The following is a 25978-nucleotide window of genomic DNA, read 5'->3' on the forward strand; positions in this document are numbered from 1 at the left end:
GCAGGCGTGGTATGGGACGCTGGGTTAAGATCTAGAGCCAACCCCTAGCTGGTCAGAGCACATCCGGTGTTGGAAGAGCTGGGTAGGCTCCTAAGGTGTATTAAGAAGGTACGTCTGGAACCAGAACTAGGCAAACCAAGAGTGAGAGATGGAAAAGGAGCAAGAATAAGAGTGGGGGCAGCTCCCGTTGTCGGTAGCTTCCGTTGTCAGAGGGAACCGGGCCGCGCTTTGTCGTTGAGACTGGAGAAAGCTGGGTGGGGAGGCTGGCGGGGGGGGCGGTGGGGGGGAGGAGGAAACTAGTGTTGCGCATGCGCACTTTATCGGGCCGCAGCCGAGTCGTGGAGGGGGGTGCGGGGGAAGTCTGCGGGGTCTTTGGGGACGTCGTTACCCGAATTCTATCCCGGATTGCTAGCAAAGTCCTCTCCCTCTCCCCCTCCCTCCTCCTCCCTCCTCCTCCCTCCCCCTCCCCTTCCCCCCTCCCTTTCTTCCCTTCTCCCCTTCTCCCTCCTCCTCCCTCCCCCTCCCTCCCTCTTTTCCTCCCCTCCCTCGCTTGCTTTCCTGCCCCCCCCCATACTCCGATAAGTGCCGACGCTAGGCCCAGTTGGCTCAGTCTCGATCACTTGAAATCTGGACACGTCCCCTGCCTCTTCCTTCCGAGGTGAAGGAAAGCGGAAGAGCCAGGGGGATTGTGGTGGGGGGACGACAGGCCACACCCAGCCGAGGGCTGGCCTGCTCGCGCTTCTCTGCTCCAGCGCTTGCGCTCGGCCGAGCGGCCGGGGTCTGGACTTGAGCTGGGGCCTGGTCCGGCAGACTGCCCTGTCACGGCGGGCCGGCTGATGTCACACTCCTCTGTGACACGCGAGGTTCTTTAGTTACTTGGAAGCCAACGGCAGAGGCTGAAGGTGAGAAGAGACGGGCTTGGCCTGGCTTCCCAGCCCCACAGGGCAGCCCGCTCTGGTCTGATTGGTTACCTTTGGACAGGTGAGGTGGCCTTGATTGCTTGGTCCTCAACTCTGGGCGTCCTAAGACTGGTCTGAAAGGGCGTCATTGGGTGGGTGCGCCTTCACTTTCCTCCCCACCCCCTACCCTTAAAAAAAAAAAAACAAACAAACTTGGACCTACCTGCTGGAGCAAACAGACTTTGGTGTTTTTAACCAAAAAAAAAAAATAATAATAAAATGCTAGCCTGTGCCAGCTCAAGTTGCATTGCACATTCATCCAATCAGGCTTGTATTGAGTGAACAAAAACTACCTTGAACTTGACACTCCCTTGAACTAATAGTTAACTTGTGAATGTGTAACCCAGTAGAAAAGCTGACTATGCCCAAAACACTGACAAGGACTCAAAGGCTAAAGGTTAACAGCAAAGAATCTTTTGTAGTTACTTACTGATATTTATTTATAGTTTATTTTTGGGCTATATAGGGAGTGTAAGAATTTAATTCAAGAAAGATTACCCAAGTTCCATAACCACATTGCTGTGACTATTAGATTTACTTTTTTTGTGCTTTATTTGCCTAAAACATGGACATTTGGATTTTCTATTTTCCTCCAGTAGAAAAGTTGAATCCTTGAGAAATGTAATCTTTAATTTGGATCCAGATTTTCCTTCTTCCAATATTCATCTTTTAGAAATATGCTGTCTCCTTTCTCTCCCTTTTCCCTTGTTGATCTGAATGGGTTTGTTTGTTTTTATGGCCAGTACTGGGCATTGATCCCCTTAGCCTTTTAACTCGAGGCTGATGTGGACCACCAGTGGTGGAGCTACTTGAGACACATGTCATCCTCTTCTGGCTTTTTGGTGGTTAATTGGATTTTAGCCTCCTGAATAAGCATGAGCCTCTGGCAGCTGATAATGTGTAGTTTTATTCTCCTGAAGAATAGAAAAGTGGGGCCAGGAGTTTGGCCTAGTGGTAGAGTGCTTTGCGTAGCATGCACCAAGACCCGGGTTCGATTCCTCGATACCACATACAAACAAAAAAGCTGGAAGTGGTGCTGAGGCTCAAGTGGTAGAGCTCTAGTCTTGAGAAAACCCAAGGCCAGTGCTCAGGCCTGGAGCTCAAGCCCAAACAACAACAACAAAAAACCTTGAGTGTGGTTCTGGCTCTATTTGACTTTCTAATGTTGGTCAAGTTAGTACTAACGTCTATTTTGTTTAGCACTTTAAAATAGGGTCTCATACATTTTTTTTCCTAGACTCAGTAGAACCTGTATGATTATCTTTACCAGGATGATAGGGCATAATAGTTTTTCCTGAAGTTAAAAACTAGACTACCGTTCTCTAAATCCAGTTCACTTATTACTTTACACTGTCCATATGATTGTTTATTTTGTGTTGGGGCTTGAACACAGAGCCTCACATACTTACTTGGCCTCTTCTGCTTTTGGTTGGTGCTCTGCTGCTTAAGCCATACCTCCACTTTTGCAGCATTTTGTTGGTTATTATTATTATTTTTGCCAGTCCTGGGGTCTGAACTCAGGGCCTGAGCACTGTCCTTGGACAGTTTTTGCTTAAGGCTAGCACTCTGCCACTTGAGTCACAGTGCCACTTCTGACTTTTTTTTTTCTTAGTATATGGTACCGAGGAATTGAACCCAGAGCTTCGTGCATGCTAGGCAAGCACTCTACCAGTAGGCTATGTTCCCAGCCCCTTGCTGGTTAATTGAAGATAAAGAGTCTTTTAGTTTTGCCTATCGGGCAAACCAAGATCCTCAGATCTCAGCCTATTGAATGGGGTAGGATTATAGGCATGAGCCAGGGGTGCCCATCTATATTTTGTGCGTGTGTGTACATAATCATTCTTTGTGCCATCTCTTGTAGATAAAAAAGGGGTAACATTTGTAAAAACAACTTTTTGAGAGTTGTAAAATTTTATATAAATGTACAGTGGTATTATAGAAGGTATTACTGTTGGCCTTAAGAGTTTCATTTTATTTCATAAACTACCCCAGGGTATTACTTTCCTCTGGGGAAACCACTGAATAGTTTCATGTCCTATCATATAGATTTTCCTTTACTACTTTGATGTGGCTGTAGAATCTGGTGCAAATCACTTGGCAAGGGGACCTTTCTACTTACTCATCTATCTTTAGTTTGATCTTTGGCCTGTCTAGGTAGGTAAAGAATTTGGTTCAGCCAGACACCAGTGGCTCACGGTTAAAATCTTAGCTACTCAGGCTGAGATCTAAGAATTGAGATTTGAAGCCAGCCTAGGCAGGAGACTGCCAGTTAACTACCAAAAAGCCAGAAGTGGATTTGTGGCTTAAATGAGTGTTAGTCTGGAACAGGAAAGCTTAGGGACAATGTCCAGAGTTCAAGCCCCATGACCAGTAACACTCCTTCCCCTCCCCCACCCATCCACCCACAAAAAAGTAGATAAGGTAGATTTCAAGATTTTTTTTTTTTTTTTTTTTTTTTTTGTGGGTCATGGGGCTTGAACTCAGTCTGGGCGCTGTCCCTGAGCTCTTCAAGTCAAGGCTACCGGACCTACCCTTGAGCCAGGCCCCACTTCCCACGTTCTAGAGGTTCATTGGAGATAAGAGTCTCGGGTCCTTTTGTGCCTGAGCTGGCTCGCAAGATTTCATTCTGAGGCCAGGAGTTTAGCCTAGTTGGTAGAGTGCTTACCTAGCATACATGAAAACCTGGGTTCGATTCCTCAGTACCACCTACATAGAAAAAAGCCAGAAGTGGTGATGTGGCTCAAGTGATAGTTCTTGCCTTTAGAAAGCCCAAGGACAGTGCTCAGGCCCTGAGCTCAAAGCCCAGGACTGGCAAAACAACAAAAAAAAAAGATTTCATTCTGAGTCAGGTAAAGAACATTGGCTTTAGCCAAGCACTGGGTGGCTTATGTCCATAATCCTCGCTGCTCAGGAGGCTGAGATCTGAAGATCACTATTTAAAGCTAGCTGAGGCGGGAAAGTCTGTAAGAGTTTTAAACCTATAATTCACTATCAAAAAGCCAGAAGTGGGGCCGGGGGTTTGGCCTAGTGGTTAAAGTGCTTGCCTAGCCATGAAGACCCGGGTTCGATTCCTTGATACTATATACATGAAAAAAGCCTTAAGTGGTGTTGAGGCTCAAGTGGTAGAGCTCTAGCCTTGAGAAAGTCCAAGGACAGTGCTCAGGCCCTGAGCTCAAGCCCAGGACTGGCAAAAAAAAAAAAAAAAAAAAAAAGCCAGAAGTGAAGCTCAAAGTAGTAGAGCACTTTGAACACAAAAGCTCCAGGACCAGTATTCATGCATGTGCATGCGTATAAACACACACACACACACAACACACACAAAATGTTGGCTTCAGGTTTCAGCACTCTTGTTCTGATTAATGGGGTCTAGATTTGCTTCAGAGATTGTTTTGTGTCTGTGTCTATTGTGGAGCTGAAACAAGGACTGGGTGCTGGGAGCTTTTCTGCTTGAGGTATAGCACTCTTACCTCTTTGAGCTACAGCTCCACTCCTGATTTTCTGGTGGTTAATTGGGGATAAGAGTTTCATGGACTTTTCTGAGCCTGGCTGGCTTTGAACTGTGATCTTCAGACCTACCGATATCCGGCTTGCTCCTGAGATTTTCTGTTATGCTTAAATCTGGGGTATATCCTGGCTGAACTGGATGCAAGCCCTGTTCTCAAGATGTTCCTACAGAATTAGAATTCAAAACACTTAAAAAAAAAAAAAAAAGCTCCAAGGGTGAAATGTGAATTGGGTGTGCTGTTTTCCTAATTTATGCTTGCTCTCAGTGGGCTAAATGGTGATAATGGGAAGGATTACTGGCAGATTATGTATTTAGGATACTGGGGATATTCAGTTTTTTCAAACAGTTGTGGTTATGGGGGGGTGCAGTAGTATGAGTTTGGTGCAAAAAGTAAATGTTTTTAGAAGTAGTGGACATTCCATCCTCCAGAGATGCATGCAGTGTTAGCTAACTCAAGGATTTTGGTTGAGAAGAGACTGAAATAACTTGGCATGTTGATCTAGAAATATTAAACCCCAGCCTTAGTTTGGCCTGGATTGTCCTGAAGCTGAGCTGACCTACATCTTAGATGGCAAGAAAAACATGAAGCTACTGACCATTTAACTTCAAACTCTATCTTATCAGATGATCACATAATTATGAGATTTTCTCAAACACCTTGTATGCCTGTGGGATAAGAAGTACAGAATAAATGTCAGACGAGAGGTGTGCCACCGAAATGAAAGTTTTAGTCAATAAGATACCAGGCATCAGTGGTGATTCATGGCTGTAATCTTAGTTCAAGAGGCTGAGATCTGAGGATCATAGTCCAGCCTGGTAAGAAAAGTCCCTGTGAGACTCTTATCTCCAGTTAAGCTCTCAAAAACTAGAAGCAGCCCAGAGTGTGGCCTGGTGGTAGAGTGCTTGCCTAGCATGCACGAAGACCTGGATTGAGTCCTTGGTACCATATACATATAATAAGCCAGAAGTGGTGCTGTAGCTCAAGTGGTAGAGCTCTAGCTTTGAGAAAGCCCATGAACAGTGCTCAGGCTCTGAGTTCAAGCTCTGGGACTGGCAATAAATCAAATAAAAAGTACTGTATCTCCAAGTGGTAGAATGCTAGGTTTGAGCACAAAGAGGCTTAGGGATAGTCTACGGGCCCTGAGTTCAAGGACCAGAATAGACAAAAAAGAAAAAAAAAGAAAAATTTATTAAAGTTTTTAAAATTTCTGTATCTTTTTGTTGATTGTTATGATGTTTGTCCCAGTACTCAGGCTAGAACTTGGGGCCTCGTGCTCTTGTTTGGCTTCTTCTGCTTAAAGTTGGCACTCTACCTCCACTGTATATTGTTTTCTTAGTCTCCTCTCTGTTGATTTTATTCTTTCATCTAGGGAAATATTAAGCCTTCAAAATATAGCTATGTAGGGCCGGGAGATTTGGCCTAGTGGTAGAGTGCTTGCCTAGCATGCACAAAGACCCGGGTTTCATTCCTCAGTACCACATACATAGAAAAAAAGCCAGAAGTGGTGCTGAGGCACAAGTGGTAGAGCTCTGGCCTTGAGAAAGTTCAAGGACAAAGGACAGTGCTCAGGCCCTGAGCTCAAGCCCAGGACTGGCAAAAAAAAAAAATTATATATATATATATATATATATATATATATATATATATATATAATGTGACTATGTAGCTTGAGGGCCCACCAAGCAAGCTGAAGGTTCTGAGTTCAGATCCCAGAGCTGGCTATGAGTTATATGGTATTTGTTTTGTTTTGTTTTGTTTTTGCCAGTTCTGGGCTTGAGCTCAGGGCCTGAGCACTGTCCTTGGATTTTCTCAAGGCTAGAGCTCTACCACTTGAGCCTCAGCACCACTTCCGGCTTTTTTCTATGTATGTGGTACCAAGGAATCGAACCCAGATCTTTGTGCATGCTAGACAAGCACTCAACCGCTAGGCCAAACTCCCAGCCCCTTGTTTTTGTTTTTAATGATAATTTACATGGTATATGTAAGTAAGGCCTATGAAAAATGTTTTCTAAAACCAGACTTTCTGGTTCACATTCACATTATTCTATGTGTAACGCAGTATTTTAAGCCCTGTATTGGTATTGCCTTAATATTCAACCCTATGACATTTGGAATATTCTGTAGTACTGTTTTACAGTGATGAAACTGAACACTGACAGAAGTTTACTTTGTCATGTCACACTACTAAGAAAACGACACCCAAGACTCAAAGCATGCAGTCAGTTCCCTCCTTCCCTCCCTCCACTACTGGGGATAGAATAGAGCAACACCTAGCCCTAAGTCATAGTCTTTTTTTTTTTTTTTTTTTTTGCCAGTCCTGGGTTTGAGCTCAGGGCCTGAGCACTGTCCTTGGACTTTCTCAAGGCTAGAGCTCTACTACTTGAGCCTCAGCACCACTTCCGGCTTTTTTCTATGTATGTGGTACCGAGGAATCGAACCCTGGTCTTCATGCATGCTAGGCAAGCACTTTAACCACTAGGCCAAACTCCCGGCCCCGACATAGGCTTTTTGTATTAAATGTTTTCTAGTGTTACTATAAAGGTGGTGTACAGAGGGATTACCACTTCATAAGTCATTTCCCTCTTGTCCCCGCCCACAAGTTGCATGGTTCATTTTCCATAATGTCTAGTGAATGCTAAGTCATACTCTTGACCAGTGTGAACATTAACAGTGGCTGAAACTATTTAATAATAAATAACTGAGAAATCTGGGCTGGGAATGTGGCTTAGTGGTAGAGTGCTTGCCTACCATGCATGAAGCCCTCAGTTTGATTCCTCACTACCACATAAACAGAAAAGGCCAGAAGTGACGCTGTAGCTCAAGTGGTAGAATGCTAGCCTTGAACAAAAGAAGCTCAGGGGTGGTGCCTAGGACCGCCCAAAAAACAAAACCAACAAAGCAAAAAAGGGAAAAATCACAATATTTTCTCTTTTAAAACCATATGGATTTTATTTTATTTTTGTGCTGGTCCTGGGGCTTGAACACAGGGTCTGGACACTGCCTCTGTGCGCAAGGCCAGTGCTCTACCACTTGGAATCACAGCTCCAGTTCTGGCTTTTGGTGTGGGCCACCAGCACCCACCCGAGATTTTTTTTCTTTTTTTTGCCACTTCTGGAGTTTTGAACTCAGGGCCTGGGCACTGTCCTTGAGCTTTCTCCAGGCTAACACTTTACCACTTGAGCCATAGCACCACTTCCAGCTTTTTCTATATATGTGGAACCCATATAGAGCTGAACCCAGGGCTTCATGCATGCTAGACCACTCTACCACTTGCCCACACTCGAGGCCCAGATTTTTTTTTTTAAATATCAGTTTGGTTCCTTCTGATGTGCGGGGACAGGGTTCAGGATGAATTAACTACAATAAGAGGGTTAATATAAGCAATCCACAATCTAACCGTTTTTTCTCCCTTAATCTAAAATTTACTATTTTTGCACTTATAACTGGGTCTTGCGCTCAGAGCCTCATGCACTCACTTGGCTTTTTCACTCACAGATAGTGTTCTACCACTTGAGCCGTGCCTTTTTACTATTGATTAGCTTTTTGCTGGTTAATTAGAGAGGAGTCTTTTGGATTTGTTTGCTTGGGCTGGCTATGACCCGAGATCCTCAGATCTCTGCCTGCTGCGTGGCTAAGAATATAGGCATGTGTTATCAGTGCCCTATCTCAATCTAATATTTCAATATGAGCAGTGTTTCTTTGATTTGTGGGGTTTTTGTTAGTTTACTCAGAGGCAACTTCTGTTCTGGCTTTAGTATTTAATAGGCTATCTTTCAAAGGCCACCATTTATTCAAAATGCTCACTACCTATGTGACAGTGTTTGACATGGATTTGAATACCACGATATTTTATTTGTACTGAATTTACTGGATTGTGTTGAAATTGAATCATAGAGTTTTTGTTTTAAAGGATCAACTCTCCAATGCCCCCTCCACCATTGTTTGGGTGGAACTCAGCCTGGTATTGGGTACTGAGCACTGCCCTTGGGCTTTCTCAGGACAAGAGCTCTACCACTTGAGCACTACACCCAACTTTTTTTTTGGAGGAATTTTTTTTTTTTTGTCAGTCCTGAGGCTTGAACTCAGGTCCTGAGCACTGCTGTTGGGTTTTCTCAAGGCTAGTGCTTCACCACTTGAGTCATAGTGCCATTTCTGGCCTTTTCTGTGTATGTGGTACTTGAGGAACCTAACCCAGGGCTTTGCATGCTAGCCATGCACTCTACCATTAGGCCAGGCTCCTGGCCCCACTTCTAACTTTTTCTGTGTATGTGGTACCAAGGAATTGAACCCCGGTCTTCATGCGTGTTAGGCGAGCACTCTTCCACTAGGCCACACCCTGGCCTAGCTCTACCACTTTGAGCCACAGCTTCATTTCTGGTTTTGGGGTAGTTAATTGGAGATGAGTTGCACAGACTTTTCTGCCTGGGCTGGCTTTTTCTCAGATCTCAGCCTGTGAGTAGCTAGGATTATGGTATGAACTACCAGTGCTCAGCCTTTTTTTTTTTTTCCCTTGTTAGTCCTGGAGCTTGAACCTGGGGGCTGGCCACGCTCTCAGAGCTTCTTTTGTTCAGGGCTAGCTAGCACTCTATCAACTGAGCCATAACACCACATGTGGCTTTTTCTGTTTATGTGCATGCTAGATAAGCCCTCTACCACTAAGCCACATTCCCAGTTCTCTTCCCCGCCCCCCTTGCCCTCTTTCTCCCTTGTCCTTTCTCCTTTCCCTCTCCCCCTCTCTTATCTCTTTCTCCCCTTTTCTCCCTTCCCTTGTCTCTCCTTCCTTCCTTTTTTACTTTTTTGTGGATCATAGGACTTGAACTCAGCCTGGGCTTTGTCCCTGAGCTCTTTAGCTCAAGGCTACTGCCCTACCCTCAAGCCAAGCCCCACTTCCTGTTTTCTGGAGGTTAATTGGAGATAAGAGTCTGGGTCCTTTTATGCCCTGGCTGGCTTTGAACCTTGATCCTCAGATCTCAGCCTCCTGAGATCTGCTTTGGCATGAGCCACCGCACTTGCCCCCGTCCTTCCTTTTTTTAAGCAGTACTGGAATTTGAACTTAGGGGTTGAGTTGAATTAGTTGGCATTCTACCATTTGAGCCTCTAGTCCTCCACTCTTGATAATATTTCATTTTAGGACAAAAGCAAGCAAATACCTAGAACAAAAACATCGAGAGATTTAACATGATAGATATACCCATTAATAATAAGTTTCTTACTTCTAGACCCTGGTGTGTTCCTAAGTAAAAATCACTATAGAAATGTTTAACTCAAAGTGGATAAACCAGCCTACTGTGGTTGCTTGTACTTGTAATCTCAGCTTTTTGAAGGCTGAGGAAAGAGAATTTTGAGTTCAAAGCCTGGACTTCATACCCAGTTTCAGGCCAGCCTGAGCTACATAGTAAGCCCCAATAAAACATGTTTACCTGGTTTTTATTTTACTTGGCAAAGTTGTGCAATAAGCTGTTAACTTTCTGTTTTGTGTAGATGCTTTGTTTTTTTCCCTATATTCAGGATTGAATCCAGGGTCTTGTGAATGCTAGGCAAGCACTCTACCACTGAGCTACACACCCACAAACTGGTTTTTGTTTGTTCATTCCTTTGTTTTGCTTTGTAGGCTAGGTTGGACTTGAACTAAAAATTCTCCTGTTTCAACATCCTGAGTGCTAAGATTATAGGTTTGTTTCTCTTCCCTCTCCCCTCCCACTATTAACGTGTGGTTGTCTAGCTATTTGTTTTGTAATTTGGGATGGCTATTATAAGAGAAGACTGTTAAAGTATGTGTGTTATTTCAACAAAACCTTAGCAGAATGTGTGACAAATTTTGACAGATTCTGCTTGGCATGACTCCTACAGCTACTGTCTACATTGAGGTCGTCTTGTTTCTGAGTTATTTATAGAACTGGAAGGGGATCCATTTCTATATTTCTATATAAATTTGAGATTAGCTAGACTAGTGCTGTTAGTCATTTTATAATAGACTTAGATGTGTGATAAATTTACAACTTGTCTTTTGAAGGTGGGCAGTACTGGGGTTTGAACTCAAGCCTTTGTATTTGCCAGGCAGGAGCTCTACCACTTGCCCCATTTTAATAATCCCTTTTTGTGCTGATTTTTGTCATATAGGGTCTTGATTTATGCCTAGGTGACCTGGACTATGATCTTCCTATTTATGCTTTTTCCTTTTTTGCTTAGATGACAGGTGTGTGCCACTGTGCCCAGTCATCATTCTTTCTCTATAGCTTAGGATGACTGGTAGCTACCAGCTATTGATTAAGTCTTTCAAACTTTTCTGCCAGGCTGGTCTAGAACCACAGTTCTCTGATCTTCTACCTCCCAAGTATTTGGAATTACAATCTTGGGCCACTGGACCCAATTCTTTTTTCCTGTAATTTATTATATAAATATTTTTTTTTGACTAAATGTTTTGTTCTGTTTTTGTTGGTGATAGGGCTTCGCCTCAGGGCCTGGATGCTGTCCCTGAGCAAGCTCAAGGCTAGCTATAGCACCACTTGTGGTTTGCTGGTGGTTAAGAGTCTCACAGACTCTCCTGTCTGGCCTGGCTTTGAACCATAATCCTCAGACTTCAACTTCCTAAGAGGCTAGGATTACAGGTGTGAATCTCTGGCACACAGCAATTTTTTTTTTTTTAAAGCAAAGTTTGTCATTTAGTTGTGGGGTTTTCTGATATGTAAGCTGAGTTAACTTGGTTAATCATTTTGAATACTTCAAGCCATGGTAAGAGCCAGCTGTTCCTGGGATTGAAAAGCTTTTGGTATGGGAGAGAACTTTTATTTTTGAGTTATAAGTGTAATTGAAGCTTGTTCCTACTGAGTTTTGCATACTGACGTTTGAAAATTGGAGGTGAAGGTATCGCTTTTGTTCAGCTTCTGAGTACAGCTTGATGAGGCTAAGGCAGAAACTGGGTAAATTTATTCTATCTGGCAAACTTGAGGAACACTCAGTACTTCTGTGTTGTTTTGCCAGTCCTGGTGCTTGAACTCATGGCCTGGGCTCTGTCCCTGAGCTTCTCTGTGCTTAAGGCTAGTATTCTACCACTTGAGCCATAGTACACTTTTGGCCTTCTCTTTTTTATGTGATACTGAAGGGCTTCATTTGAGTTAGGTAAGCCCTCTACATTAGTTCTTGTTTCTTTGGAACAGTAGGCAAATATTTCCTGATTCCAAGACCTGCCCCCAACCCCTTCCCATTTTATCATTTCTAAAATTGAATCATTATATCATGAATATTGAATGAATGATTTATTATATTTTACTATACTATTAAAATTGTACACTTTTGCATCTCTAAAATTTAGTAATTCGCTTAAACTTAGTTCACAGTTTACTTAAACTTTGAAATAGGTAGAGATAGCAAAAAATGGAAAAGCTTTTAGTCTGGCATAGTGGCATATGCCTGTAAAATTACACACTCAGGAGGCTGTGGCAGGAGGATCATGAGTTTAAGGCCTGCCTGGTGTACACAGTAGGACCCTGTGTCGAGAAAAAAAAAAGTTGTTTTAAAGTAGTTCAAATCTCAAGCTACTTTGATATCCCCTCATCCACACAGACACAGCCTTTGATAGTTCTTTTTTTCCCCCATCCAAGAGAGCAGCCCCAGAAAGAGGCAGTTAGTAAAACCACTGCGAAAGAGGAGTTTCTGCCTTTGTCCTGCCCTATAGTTTCCATTCAGAATGGTTGGTTACATGCATATTACCCCTTTCTGACTAACAATCCCCTGGGCATTTGAGGCCCCTCTTCCTTTTTATGCTTGAAATTGGAAGCAAGAGGCACTTTAGCATTGCTTTTGTGAACACTGAGAAACTTGGCTCTGCAGGTTGCTTCAGTATTGTTGCAAGTTCTGTCTAGGGATGTCATTAAGGCTGTTAATGGAAGCCTTAAACAAAGACACTTTCCAGGTGCTGAATTCTGCCATCCTGTAAGTGTGCTCCCTAGAGGATCATTCATCATGGTTATGGAAGGCTGTGCTAAGCCTTGCAACAGCCTGCAATAATTGCACCATCTAGATCAAGAGGGCCCAGAGCCCTGTGACTCAGAACGGGGCAGTGCAACCTCAGTAGGTTCTGCAGCTTCTCACTGTATCCGATCTTAAACACAACTAAAAGAAGTAAGGTGAGTATGATTGTTGGTGAGGGGAAGGAGGAACTCAGAAAGTCAGCCAGCTAGCTGTTGTGACTATTTCATTTGAGGGAGGAGAGCCTCAAGAAACTACTGGCAGTGACGCTTAAGCGTTTCCTCTTTCCAGCCACACAGGGTTCTTCAGGAAGTTGACTTGAGGACAGTAATTTCCATTGTCTAGTTTAATTGTGTTGAGCATTGGGGGTGGTTACTGATTCAAATGGGCATGAGTAGTTGGACTATCTTCTGTGTTTGAAGCCCATCCTCCCTCCATCTCCCCTTTCCTTTTTGGTAGCCTTGAAAGAGATGAACGTCTATCAAATAAGAATTTGGAGGATTTTTATTTAGGAAAGGAGGATGCTCTTGATCAGATCTTTAGTTCTGCGGATTGAATGTGTGTAGGACAGCATGTATGATAGGAGTGGAAGTAAAACTAAAGGTGACTTTATGGTGTTGGTGTAATGTAACCTTATTATAGATAAGGTTTAAAAGTCCTTTCTGACATATTAAAATTGTTGGGAAAAGTCTGAAAAAAGAAAATGCCTAGGCTGGGAGTTTGGCCAAGTGGTAGAGTGCTTGCCTAGCATGCACAAAGACCTGGGTTCGATTTCTCGGCACCACATACATAGAAAAAAGCTGGAAGTGGTGCTGTGGCTCAAGGGTAGAGCTCTAGCCTTGAGAAAAGTCCAAGGACAGTGCTCAGGCCCTGAGGTCAAGCCCCACAACCGGAAAAAAAGAAAAGAAAATACCTATAATTCTAGCTACCCAGAAGGCTGAGTCCTGGTGGATTGCAGTTCAGGGCCAGCCAGGACAGAAAAGTTTGCTAGACTCCATCTCTAAAATAACAAAAAACAGAGCTAGAAGCATGGCTTGGGTGGTAGGTTACCAACTGAGCAAGTGCAAGCTTCCTAAAATCACTACAAAGAAAGAAAGGAAATGGTATCACATCATTTTTTGTTTTTGTCTATATGCTAGGGCTTGAACTCTGGGTCAGAACTCTGATCCTTAGCTTTTTTGCTCATGGCTGGCTCTCTGCCACTTGAGCCACAGCTCCACTTCCAAATTTTTGGTAGTTAATTGGTCTTTCCTGCCTGGACTGACTTCAAACTGCAGTCCTCAGATCTTGCCTCTTGAGTATCTAGGATTATAGGTGTGAGCCACCAGTTCCCGACTGGATCCCTTTAACCAGACTGCTAATTGAGAATTTCTCTTACAAACTTGTCTTTTAAAGGACAAATTATTTTCCAAAAGAATAGATGTCAAAGGGCCGGGAGTTGGGCCTAATGGTAGAGTGCTTGCCTAGCATGTGTGACAACCCAGATTCAATTCCTTGGTACCACATACATAGAAAAAAAAACTGGAAGTGATTCTGTGGCTCAAGTGGTAGAGTTCTAGCCTTGAGAAAGCCCCAAGGACAGTGCTCAGCTCCTGAGTTCAAGCCCCAGGACTGGCAAAAATAAAAAAGAATAGATGTCAAATGCTAGTAACAATTGTTTGGGGGGGGGAAGATTGGTTTATTTTCTAGTTCTTTTTAAAACAGTTGACAGTTATTACAGTTATCACAAACATTCTAAAAGTACATATATGAAAATATTTGGAGAGGGGTAGTGAAATAAATTATAGGGGGGTGTGTGTGTATGTATATGTATATGTATGTGTGTGTGCATCCGCACCAGTTTGGGGCTTGAACTCTGGGCCTGGGCAATGTGTCTGAGCTGCTTTTTGATTAGGGCTAATGCTTTACCACTTGAATTATAGCACCACTTCTGGCTACTTTAATGGAAATAAAAGTCTCATGAATTTTTCTTCCCAGGTTGACTTTGAACCTCAATCTTCAGATCTTAGCCTCCTAAATAGCTAGGATTATAGATGTGAACCACTAGCTCACATCCACCAGCTGGTGGTAGCTTCATTTTTCCCCATGAGCAATTCCAGTATTGTAAGAATGTTGTCATTTTCACTTTTTATGTATCTTGACACTTTTTTTATTCTTGATTGGATAGAGAGGAGACTGCGTCACACGGACTCTGGAACCATGAACGTATTTGATCGGAAGATCAACTTTGATGCACTCTTAAAATTCTCCCACATGTAAGTGTATTAACCTTGACTGTGGTTCCTTCATTTCCTCTCTTGGCTTCTCCCCCCCCCACATCATTAATTTTTATATAAGTTAACAAATTGGCTGGACTCCAGATAAACCTGTATGGTCACTGGAAAGTCTTTTATCCTAATGTAGGTACTAATGTGAGTACAAGACATTGGGCTCTTATGTTTTCTAAGTATTAGAGAGTCTTAACTGTCTGTCTGTCCTTCCTTCCTTCCTTCCTTCCGTCATGGGGCTTGAACTCTGGGTCTGGGTGCTGTCCCTGAGCTCTTTGGCTCAAGGCTACCACTATACCCTTGAGCCACAGCACCATTTCGTTTTTGGAGACAGGAGTCTCACAGACTTTAGTGCTTGGGCTGGCTTTGAACCGTGATCCTCAGATCTCAGCCTCCTAAGTAGCTAGGATTACAGGCTTGAGCTACTGACACCTAACATTTTTTTTTTCAGTCCTGGGCCTTGAACTCAGGGCCTGGGCACTGTTCTTGGGCTTTCTCAAGGCTAGTGCTCTATCCGTTGAGCCACAGTACCAGTTTGGGCTTTTTGTGTGTATGTGGTAATGAGAAATTAAACCTGGGTCTTCATGCTTGCTAGGCAAGCACTTTACCACTAGGCTACGCTTCTGGCCTTCTATTAATCTATTTCTAAAGCATTCTTACTATAATAATGCTTTCCCTGGGGGCCAGGAGTTTGGCCTAGTGGTAGAGTGCTTGCCTAGCATGCACGAAGACCCAGGTTCGATTCCTTGGTACCATATATATAGAAAAAAGCTGAAAGCAGTGCTGAGGCTGAAGTGGTAGAGCTCTAGCCTTGAGAAAATCCAAGGACAGTGCTCAGGCCCTGAGCTCAAGCCCAGGACTGGCAAAAATAAAAATAAAAAAATAATGCTTTCCCCAACATATCTCAGACTACCCATAATATAGCTATCACACATCCCCCTGAGAAGGGGAAAGAAATGACTTACTGAGGAGAAGAGATTGATCCAGAATGATGGCTGTTATGAACTTCTTTCCTAGAACTCCCTCGACACAGCAGCACCTGAAGAAGGTCTATGCCAGTTTTGCCCTCTGTATGTTTGTGGCGGCTGCAGGGGCCTATGTCCATGTGGTCACTCATTTCATCCAGGTAAGAACAGGTTTCCATCTGGTTGCTATAACACTTGACTGCATAGAAGGAAACCAGCTCAACAGGATGGTCCATTCCTGAGCCCCTTCTTAATCCTTTCCAGTAATCTGAAAGCGGAGCTCAGCCAGCCATTAAGTCAAGATATATGAAACTGGTTAAGTTTTCTGGCAACTGCTTCCATGCATGCTGAAAACATATTATGTTAACCTTGGCATTGGCGGATGTGCTGCTCACTTACAAGACACACACAGCCTAGGAAAGACACCATTTTGTGCTGCCATTCTCTGCATTGGTGACCTTCCTGTCTTTTTCTTGTTCTTCTTTGTTGCCTAAATGGAACACAGTGACAAATGGGAACAAAACGCCAATTGTACAGTTAATTACTGTGAGAGGCAAGATTGAGACCTTTACAAATTTGACCTGTTTTACTCCCTGATCTATTGTTCTCTGAATGGTTGAGAGAAACCTTCAATGACTTATTGTTCTGTCCCGAGGGAGACTTATTATTAGTGCAGGCCATCAGTAGAAGGCAGAGTTTGATAAAAAAAAAAAAAAAAAAAAAAAAAAAAAAAGTTTGATGGTTTCACTAACCAAGCTCTGTCCCTTCTTAAAGTGTCATTTTCTCATAAAAAAAATCATAAATATGAGACTGTATTTGTACCTGGCATTTGCTATGGCAGAGAACTATCCTTTAGGCATCTCCTGCTAAGGGTTGTATTAAAAATTGCATATTTAGGGCTAGGGGTTTGGCCTAGTGGTAGAGTGCTTGCCTAGCATGCACAAAGACTCGGGTTCGATTTCTTGGTACCACATACGTAGAAAAAATGCCAGAAGTGATATTGTGGCTCGAGAGGTAGAGCTCTGGCCTTGAGAAAACCCAAGGACAAAGCTCAGGCTCTGAGCCAAAGCCTAGGACTGGCACAAAAAAAAAAATAATAATTGCATATTTAAAACAGGGCTTTGATCCTTGAGTTAAAGGCATGGTTTTCCCTGGTTGTGTTGTTTTGTTATGTTCTAGTTTTGAAAGTAATGTAGTAGAATTGCAATTGCAAAATCAGAAATCACTTTTTGCAGATACGAACAACTTCTGTCTTAATACTTTACTCAAATGTCTCTTTGGTAGGTTTCCAGAGATTGAACAATTAAAGGCTTTGTTACCTATTTTCTTCCACTGAACTATACTCTCAGCCATTTTTTTTTGTTTTCAATTTTTGATCAATCATGGAGCTTTAACACAGGGCCTTGAGCTTCAGCACTCTACCACTTTGAGTCAGAGTGCCACTTCCCTGGTTTTCTAGTGGTTCTTTGGGGATGAGTCTCATAGACTTTCCTTCCTTGGCTGGCTTTGAGCTGAGACCCTCAAATCTCAGCCTCCTGACTGGTTAGGATTACAGACATGAGCCACCAGTGTCCAACTCCTTAGCCTTTTTTGGTGCATTTGTTATTGATTTTGCTGTTTGAAATTCAAAGAGCATAGGGGGAAGTGCTTGTCCATTAAACTACTAATTGCACTGTCTTAGAAAATAGATAATGTTTGTTCAGATATCAGCTGTAGTGCTGTTGGCTGTGAGTTTAATATTAATATAAGTCAACGATGTTAAGGTATCCTTAAACAGAACCACATGAAATAAGATTTTTGTATTGTTTCATGAAAATGTTACCAGAAGCTTGTAGGAAACTAACCCTGTATTTCCCTCATATTTAGTAGTTCCATTGTGACATTTTCACATGATTACTTTGAATGACTGTATCTTTGTTTGTTTGTTTATTTTTGCTTGTCCTGGGGTTGAACTCAGCTTGGGTGCTGCTGTTCCTGAGCTTTTGTGTTCAAGGTTAGTGCTCTGCCATTTGAGCCATTTTTTGATGGTTAATTGGAGGTAAGAGTCTCATGGACTTTCTATTCCAAACTGGCTTCAAACTACAATCCTCAGATCTCAGCTGAGTAGCTAGTATTACAGGCATTAGCTACCAGTGCCACCTGGAAATTAACTGTATCTTTAAAGGAAGACAGGAACTCTAGTGTGTATATCCATTCTTGATTATTTCCCTCTTTTTCTAATGCCTGTAGCTTCTCCCTTTAAAAAAAGAAGAGAAAGAGACAAAATTAATACATGTCTGTTGTTAAAAAAAAAAAATCAAATACATGACCCAGAAGCTGGGTGGGGTGGTGCACTAGTATTTGGGAGACAGAGGCAGGAGGATCTGAAGTTCTAGACCAGCCTGGGCTACATAAGCAAGACCCTGTCTGAAGAAGGAAAAACCAACAACAACAAAAAAAACTCCTCAAAAAGCTGGGCACCGGTGGCTCTCACACCTGTAATCCGCTACTCAGGAGGCTGAGATCTGAGCATCATGGTTCAAAGCCATCCCGGGCACAATTATCTCTACTTCACCACTAGAAAATCGGAAGTGGCATTGTGGCTCAAATGGCCTTGAGTTGAAGAGCTCAGGGACAGCGCCTAGGCCTAGAGTTCAAGCCCCATGACTGATAAAAACAAAACAAAAACCCTCCCTAAACCCTCCATATCCATCATTCAAAAATAATTGCTATACTGTTAACATTTGGTACTTACTAACCTCTTGTTATGTGTGCGCACACATTTTTCTTTTTCTTTCTTATACTACAGATGAATGTGCTTTTTAAGCACATGTCATTTTGGCTCATTTCTGTTTCTTGGGCAAGACAGTCAAAATTTGACTTGAGCAGTTATGCAGTAGAACTTTTAGCATCCAGTGTGGTGCTCCTTTGCCTCATCTTTAAACCTTTGTTTCTCCTCCCTCAGTACCTTTTTCCTTGCCTCCAGATTGGACACAAATATTAGAAATTTTAGATAAGGATTTAGCCTTGTGAAGTCTTCTACCATCATGTAAAACCCTGAATACTGATTTGTTGACTGGCACCAACAGGCTGGGCTGCTCTCTGCCTTGGGCTCTCTGGGCTTGATGATTTGGCTGATGGCAACACCTCAGAGCCGTGAAACTGAGCAGAAAAGACTGGGACTTCTTGCTGGATTTGCTTTCCTCACAGGTATGCTAAAGAACTGGTTTAATTGTGAGTAGAGGGGTGGATAGGGCTATCAGTGTTTCTGAAACTAAAACTTGTGATTTGTTTTCTAGTTACTGTAGTTTGTGTACTTCCTTGTCTGCCTGTTATTTAGAAGACTTCTTTGTAGAGTCTTCTCTGAAGTATATTCTTACTCGGTTGTGATTTCTTCCTTCTGGGCTCCTCTAGGGCCGCAGGATCCAGTCATACTTGTATTTGAGCATCTTTGCATTGTACTGGAGCTGTGACTCCTACTTTTAGATCTAAAAATAGTCATCATGTGCTCAAATGACTGAGGTTTATGACTTGCTGAATGGTAGATATGAGGGTCAGGCCTAGGGTCTGCCTGGCTGAGGTGGACCCACGTTGGTCCCTCTGCTCCCACAGGCATCTGTTCTGAGCCTGGCCAGTGGTTAAACACACAATGACATCTGCCACCCAGGACAGTTCGCTGATTCTCAGGAAAGAATTCAAAGTGTAGCTTTTCTGGAATCATCATTACAGGCAACAGGACTGAAGCCACATAATAAAAAGAATTGCAAAGGAACCTACTGATGTACAACTTGTTCTGAGTGACAAGCTGTAATCTATAACGTATTGAGGGACTTTTAGAAAGGAAGGGATTTATAGAATACGAGTTAAGTTTTCCAAGGCGTTAAGAGGTGAATTAGCAGGAGAGTAAAGAACCAGGACTGAAGAAACGCTGGGCTGTATAGCAAGTTGCTCTCCTGTTCCACCTGTAGAACCAGTCTGACCTTTCTTTGCTCCCAAGAAAATCAGTCCACAGGACTCCAAGGCCGCCGGTGGCCAGGCCCTGTTCTGCCTGGTGCTCCCATTCCTGATCTGCTCCAGTCTCCATTACTCATTCCACCTGCCTGCCTTGCTTTTTTTTGTTTGTTTTTGGTCACGATTTTAACCAAAAGGACAATTTTATGGATGTGTCTGTAGGTAACGAGAGTATATCTGCTTTTGACAATAAGGAAGGGAGGAGTGAGACTTAGTTTCCTTACCCGTTTTGGGAGCGTGAATGCCAGTGCGAGGCATGGTCAGCTTTTGGGTGTGAGGCCCTCTTCCGGAAGTGTCATACCATGGATAATACTGTGTTCTGGGTTTTTCTTTTTCTAGGAGTCGGCCTGGGCCCTGCTCTGGAGTTGTGCATTGCTATTAATCCCAGGTAACTGTTTTAGTTAGGCTTTATGGCCTTTTGATTTTTGATGAATTTTACCTCTAAGTGTGGGCCAGGCCCTTGGAGCCCTGGAGCTCACTGAGTGTTTTCTGAACAGCATCCTTCCTACTGCCTTTGTGGGCACCGCGATGATCTTCACCTGCTTCTCCCTGAGCGCGCTCTACGCGAGGCGCCGGAGCTACCTCTTTCTAGGAGGTAAGTATGGAGAGGGTCATAGGCGGCATAGGGCCCTGCTCTGCCCAGAATTCTCACCAGGACTCCTCCACCTCAGCTCCCTGGTGGACTGTTAAAAGCCTTCATCTTGGAGGAAGTGAAGAAATGACCTCAATGGGACTGATTAGTAGGTTGGTCTTCTCTGGAGATAACTTTTTGCCCTGTCTTAATCTAGGTATTTTGATGTCAGCCATGAGCCTGATGCTTTTGTCTTCCCTGGGGAATCTTTTCTTTGGATCTGTTTGGCTTTTCCAGGTATGGTTTTGCTTTTTTTATTCTTTAAACATGATTCATACTTCTTTTCTCACTGAACCCTCAAGCAACAGGCTAATGAAAGCCTCTTCCAAGATAGGCCATCCCTCCAAACCCTTACATATGTGGTGATTGGACTTTGCTAAGAAGGGTTTTACTTAGAGACCATTTATCTAAGGCCTCCCAGCAGAGGCTTGGTATAATAGCTAAGCTTTTCCAGTACCTAAATGAATGACAGCAGAATTGTGCCTTAGGTTAGCATTTTTGATGACCAGGAGCCAGAAAATAGGGCTGCTTGTTTCCTCTACTTTAATTACTCCATGATAACTTTATCTCATTCTTCTTTCATTAGGCAAACCTGTATATGGGACTGGTGGTCATGTGTGGCTTTGTCCTTTTTGATACTCAGCTCATTATTGAAAAGGCTGAAAATGGAGATAAGGATTACATCTGGTGAGTGTGGAGACTGGTCTGCACTGAGAATAAAGAGTGCAACACCCTATTCCAATCCACAGCTGAATTTAGGCAGCCAAGCTTCAAGAATGCATGCAGCTGTATGGTTTTGGAGCTTTTTATCTAATAGCATAGTCTTAATTTTTTTTTTTTTTTTTTGCCAGTCTTGGGCTTGAGCCCAGGGCATGAGCGCTGTCCTTCGGTTTTCTCAAGGCTAGCTCTACTACTTGAGCCACAGCACTACTTCTGACTTTTTCTGTGTATGTGGTAATGAGGAATTGAACCTGGGTCTTCATGTATGCTAGGCAAGCACTCTACCACTAGGCCAAACTCCTGGCCCTCTTAATTTTTTTAAAAAAACTACCTTTATATACATTTTCTTTATTTTTATTTTTATTTTTGATGGTGCTTGGGATCAAGTCCAGACCTCATGTATGCTAGGCAAGTACCATACCACTGAACTTCATCCCCAGCCCTTTGTAGTGGTTAAATGTGTGTGCGCACCACTACTAGGATTTGATCTCAAGGACTTGAGCTCTGTCTTACCTATTGTTTTGAACCATGACCCTCAGCTTTCAGCTTCTTGAGTAGCAAGACTAGAGTAGTTTTTGCTTTTGTTCTTGTTCTTGTTTTGCCAGTCCTGGAGTCTGGACTCGGGGCCTACGCACTGTCATTGGGCTTTCTCAAGGCTAGCGCTGTACCACTTGAGCCACAGCACCACTTCTGGCTTTTGCTGTGTATGTCATTCTGAGGAATCCAACCCAGGGTTTTATGTACCTAGGCAAGCACTCTACCACTAGGCCATTCTCCTGGGTCACCCTTTGTAGTTTTAATAGTAGCCACTCTAGGCAGGAGCAAGGGAAACAAGTCTTTCTCCTTTTACTCTATATATGTGTGTTTGCATGTATGCAAGCACCAGTCCTAAGACTTTGAGCTTTTTTTTCTCAAGGTTAGCACTCTCCTATCACTTGAGCTACAACAGCTCCACTTCCAGCTTTTTAAATCTCTGGTGGTTAATTGGAGATAAGAATCTCTTGGATTTGCTGGGTGTGGTGGTTCACAACTATAATCCTAGCTACTCAGGAGGCTGAGATCTGAGGATCGAGGTTCAAAGCCAGCCCGGGCACAAAAGGATCTGAGACTCTTACCTCTAGTTAACCTCTAGAAAACAAGAAGTAGGTCCCTGAGAAGAGCTCAGGGATGACATCTAGGCCGAGTTCAAGCCCCGACCCACCAAAAAAAAAAAAAAAAAAGAATCACATGGATTTTCCTGTCCTGGCTAGCTTCAAACCACAGGCATCAGCTAATGGCACCTAAATGTATACTTTTTATTTTGTATTCTCTAAACCTTTAATAGTGAGAAGTGGGCATGGTTTTTGTCTCCATAAATAATAATGGTAGTTCAAGATTCAAACTTGGGTCTCTGCACAATCCAAACCCTAATCTCTTTTGTGCCCTGTGGTTTATTGGGTTGGAATAGGATCCCCGGTCACCCCTTTCCCCTCAGTTTACTTCCTGAGTTGCAGTAGTATTGAAGAAGCTGACTTGGGCTTGTAGATAAGGAAAGCAGAGAGTGTCACTGGTAACCTGGTTCTTCTCTTTCAGGCACTGCGTTGATCTCTTCTTAGATTTTGTTACTCTCTTCCGAAAACTCATGATGATCTTGGCTATGAATGAGAAGGTCAGTCAGCCCACATCTAACAGGGAAGGATGGCTTCTCTGGTCCGAATCTGTGTACACTGCACATACTCACTATAGTGTAATGCAGGCCAATGAGCAAGAGGTAAACGGGGAGCTTCAGCTGATGGAGAAAAAGGAACAAGTAAAAGCTCCTCTATCTTCCTCTCCCTCCCCCCACCATCTCAGAAATCAGTATTAAAAGGAAAAGAGCTTCAGTGGTAATAAGGTAGCTATGACTTGGAAAAGATAATGTAAAATGGTATTTTTTATAATGTCAGAAGTAAACTAGGGGCTTGAACTCAGGGCCTGGGCCCGGTTACTGAGCTGCTTCCCCCCTCTCCCCTTTTGCTGAAGGCTAGTGTTCTACCACTTAAGCCACAGCTTGGCAAACAGCTTGGTTTTAGTTTTCATTTTAATTTTTTTGGAGAACGGGGACTAGATTATCTCTTCTGTGTTTAACAGAGAATTGATACCCTCCAAGGTGGACCACTCCTAGTCTTCACTTTGTTGGTGGCCTCAGTTTGCCTTGTTTGGGACAAACCACCAGTCCCAGCAGCCCTCCTGGCTGGTATCCGGGCTGTGGTGAGCAGGAGGAGAAGCCCTGTGATCAGGCAGGGCCAGGCGCAGGTGGTTTGAGATTCTGGTTTTGCAGAGCTGCAGGAACATTTCTCGCTCCTTATTGTTGCCCAGATCTCTTCTAGCCCCTGACCAAAGGCCACTTGAATTTGAGATTGGATGTTGGATGCCAAAAATTAATAGCGTGATTTTTGCCCTTGTAGGACAAGAAGAAAGAGAAGAAGTGAGATGACCATCCAGCCTTTCCCAGTTTGATCTCCTCTCCCTTTCCCCCTCATTTCCTCTTTGCACACATCACAGGTGGCGTGTTCTATGATAATGAAAAGCATCAGAAAAGCTTTTGTACTTTGTGGTTTCTCTATTTTAAGGGTTTTTTTTGTTTTTTTTTTTTTTATCAAAAAACTGATTAGCAGAATCTAGTTTGGAGTTTGGCTTCCTATTCCTGGGGTTCTTCCTTATTCCCTTTGTCAGCCCATCTGTAGCCTCTTTGCTCTGCCCAGGCAGCCAGGCCACCAAGATGAGGAGAGGGGCCAGCCAAGGAAACAAACTGCAGAAGTCCGCCATCCCACCGAGCCTCGGCGAGTGGAGTAGACTGGTTGATAGCGATGCCTCCACCCACCCTTCCTCCGCATTGCTTGCTCTGGGACTGGCCAGTGTGTTTCCCATTGGGAAGAAGGTCACTGCTCCCATGGCTAACCCAGATTCATCATATCTGATCTGTGAACCTGCAGAGAAAGTAGAAAGTCTGGTTGGGTGCTTTGCGTCCTCTGCGTTGTCCAAGCTGGTCTGGCAAGCATTTCTGCCTTGTCATTGTGAAGGGAATGTGGACTTGTGTGTATTCCCTTTCTCACCCCTGCCTGGCCCTCAGGGACTCTGCCAGCTTTCCATCCGCGGGGTGGGAGGAGTGGAGCATCAAGGGGAATTCTTGTTAGGTATTTAGGAAAAGACTAAGCATGGATGGCAAGGTAGATGTAGCCTAGAGTTTCCCTAGTGTTTGTATTGCTTTTTAAAATTGGTTATCACCTTAGTTATTGAGTGGCCTCCCTCAGGTGACTCTGATTAAAGGCCCCAAAGAGAAATGCTAGGGAAGGGGAGCAGTTGAGCCTCTATCAGGTTAATTGTTATAAATCCTGCCAGATGAGCCTACGTAAGGACCCTTGGTGTCATGGGGGACAAATCTCCACCAACCCAAGGGGTTCCTTGTAGGATGGTGAACTGGGGCCCTGGGGATTTGGAAGACAGCCTTCGTAGCCATTCGGTGTACTTCTGTCTAACCACCTGGGTACTGTGAGGGCGTTGTCAGGCCAGAGACTCGGGGCAGTAGATAAATGTTCATTTTACAGATGCACTTTAGTGTTGAGTCTGTGGTCTTCTAGGCAGAAGTCAGGCGACCAGTCCTGCAAGATGCAACTCTGTTGAAAACATAGCCATTACCAGATCCTCCCTGTGGGCTGCCACAGTCAGGTGGCACAGAGGGGTGGCACCGGGCACACTCAAGGCCTGGCTACGTGGTTCTGGCACAAGGCCGAGTGCTATGGGAAACTCATCATCAGGATATTACTGTGGGCTGTGCTGGTTTGCAGTGCTCTGTGTCACTATGCCATCTCATGAACCTTCCAGAGTGACATGCCACCCAAAATGGCTTTCCCTGCTGAGGATGATGCCCTCTGATTTAGCTACTGCCTCCAGCCTCTGGCTTGAGAACTTACTAACGGGACTTTGTTCCTTGTTAAAAGGTCTCATCAGCAACTCTCGTTAAAAACGGCAATTCTCTGCTAGACCTCACCTGTTGAAGCCAAACTCCACCTCTTGTGCTTTTTTGCTTGGGATAAAGGAGTTTTTCTTTAGAAACAGTGCCAAGAATGATGAGAATATTAAAATATATATATACTTTTAAAGAAAATGCCTAACCGGTTTTTAATACAGTTATCTGTAATTTCCACTTTCTTTTCTAGTTCTTGGTTTTTCAGCTCAGGCTGCATTCTCTTTAACTCATACTGTGAAGACAAAGGTGTTTTTGATTCAAATATATATATCTACATAGTCTTAATTTGTAAAAAATAAAGAAAATTACTTAACCTCTCTCGGTGTGTGTGTGTGAAATCAAGGGCATGAAATGCAGGACTTAGAGCCTGGGGACTGGTTTGCTGGTGGGAGGCTAGGTGTGAGGTGGAATTGCTTGCTCTTGATGTGGACAGAAACAAGATCCCAGTTAGGCATCCATCTCTGGAGCCCAATATGCTCTGTCCTTTCCCTGCCCCTGCTTTACTGAAGGTAGCCTGTGATAGCTTCGTTGTGGTCAGCTTTGGAATTGGGTAATATGAATGATGAGGGCAGGGATGGGAGAGGCAGTTTTAGTCACTTGCAAATACTTGTGTTCAGCTATGACCAGGCACTGTACCACGTGCCTGGTGAAAAACCCTTTGTCCTTGTAAGTTTACATAGGATAAACCAGCCTGCACTACACAGGGCTCATTCAGCTTTGGCACATTGCCCTTCAAATGCCTGTATCATTGGACACAGACCTGTTTCAGGTTGCTGTTGGGCAACCTGTCAGGGCTCCATACATAGCCCTGTTCATCCCTGATAAACATAGCTACTTTCCCCAACTTACAAAGTATGTTTCCCCCTTTCCTGTCACGGACTTTCAGAAAAGGCTAAAGATTTCAATCTTCTTGAGTTGACCACAGGGCGCACACTTTCAAGTGTGTATATGACAAGCACTTGTTTTATCTAGACAGTTCTAACA

General features: G+C 43.6%; 1 protein-coding gene across 3 annotated transcripts; it reads left to right on the forward strand.

Moving 5' to 3' along the window:
- Tmbim6 (transmembrane BAX inhibitor motif containing 6) lies at positions 1-25312 on the forward strand. Of its 3 annotated transcripts, none has more exons than XM_090325430.1 (10): positions 1-108; positions 14601-14688; positions 15718-15826; positions 18734-18854; positions 19995-20043; positions 20153-20250; positions 20444-20523; positions 20873-20973; positions 22579-22654; positions 23433-25312. In XM_090325430.1, the coding sequence occupies exons 2-10, from the start codon at positions 14633-14635 to the stop codon at positions 23454-23456; spliced, it is 714 nt and encodes a 237-aa protein (XP_090181556.1). In that variant the 5' UTR covers positions 1-108; positions 14601-14632; the 3' UTR covers positions 23457-25312. The 3 variants fall into 3 exon arrangements, with proteins under 3 accessions (XP_090181556.1, XP_090181573.1, XP_090181565.1); XM_090325447.1 differs by lacking the exon at positions 1-108 and adding an exon at positions 837-902; XM_090325439.1 differs by lacking the exon at positions 1-108 and adding an exon at positions 899-981.
- Positions 25313-25978: the final 666 nt, after the last annotated feature.

The sequence above is a fragment of the Megascapheus bottae genome, chromosome 2 (genome assembly GCF_031878675.1).
Source record: "Megascapheus bottae isolate mThoBot1 chromosome 2, mThoBot2.hap1, whole genome shotgun sequence".
NCBI lineage: Eukaryota > Metazoa > Chordata > Mammalia > Rodentia > Geomyidae > Megascapheus > Megascapheus bottae.

Excerpts from the sequence above, each read along its gene's own strand:
- Tmbim6 (XM_090325430.1), top strand. The coding sequence starts at position 14,633 with ATGAACGTATTTGATCGGAAGATCAACTTTGATGCACTCTTAAAATTC. Across the intron at positions 14,689-15,717 it reads CTCTTAAAATTCTCCCACAT|AACTCCCTCGACACAGCAGC; the intron begins GTAAGTGTATTA and ends CTTCTTTCCTAG. Across the intron at positions 18,855-19,994 it reads TGGATTTGCTTTCCTCACAG|GAGTCGGCCTGGGCCCTGCT; the intron begins GTATGCTAAAGA and ends TTCTTTTTCTAG.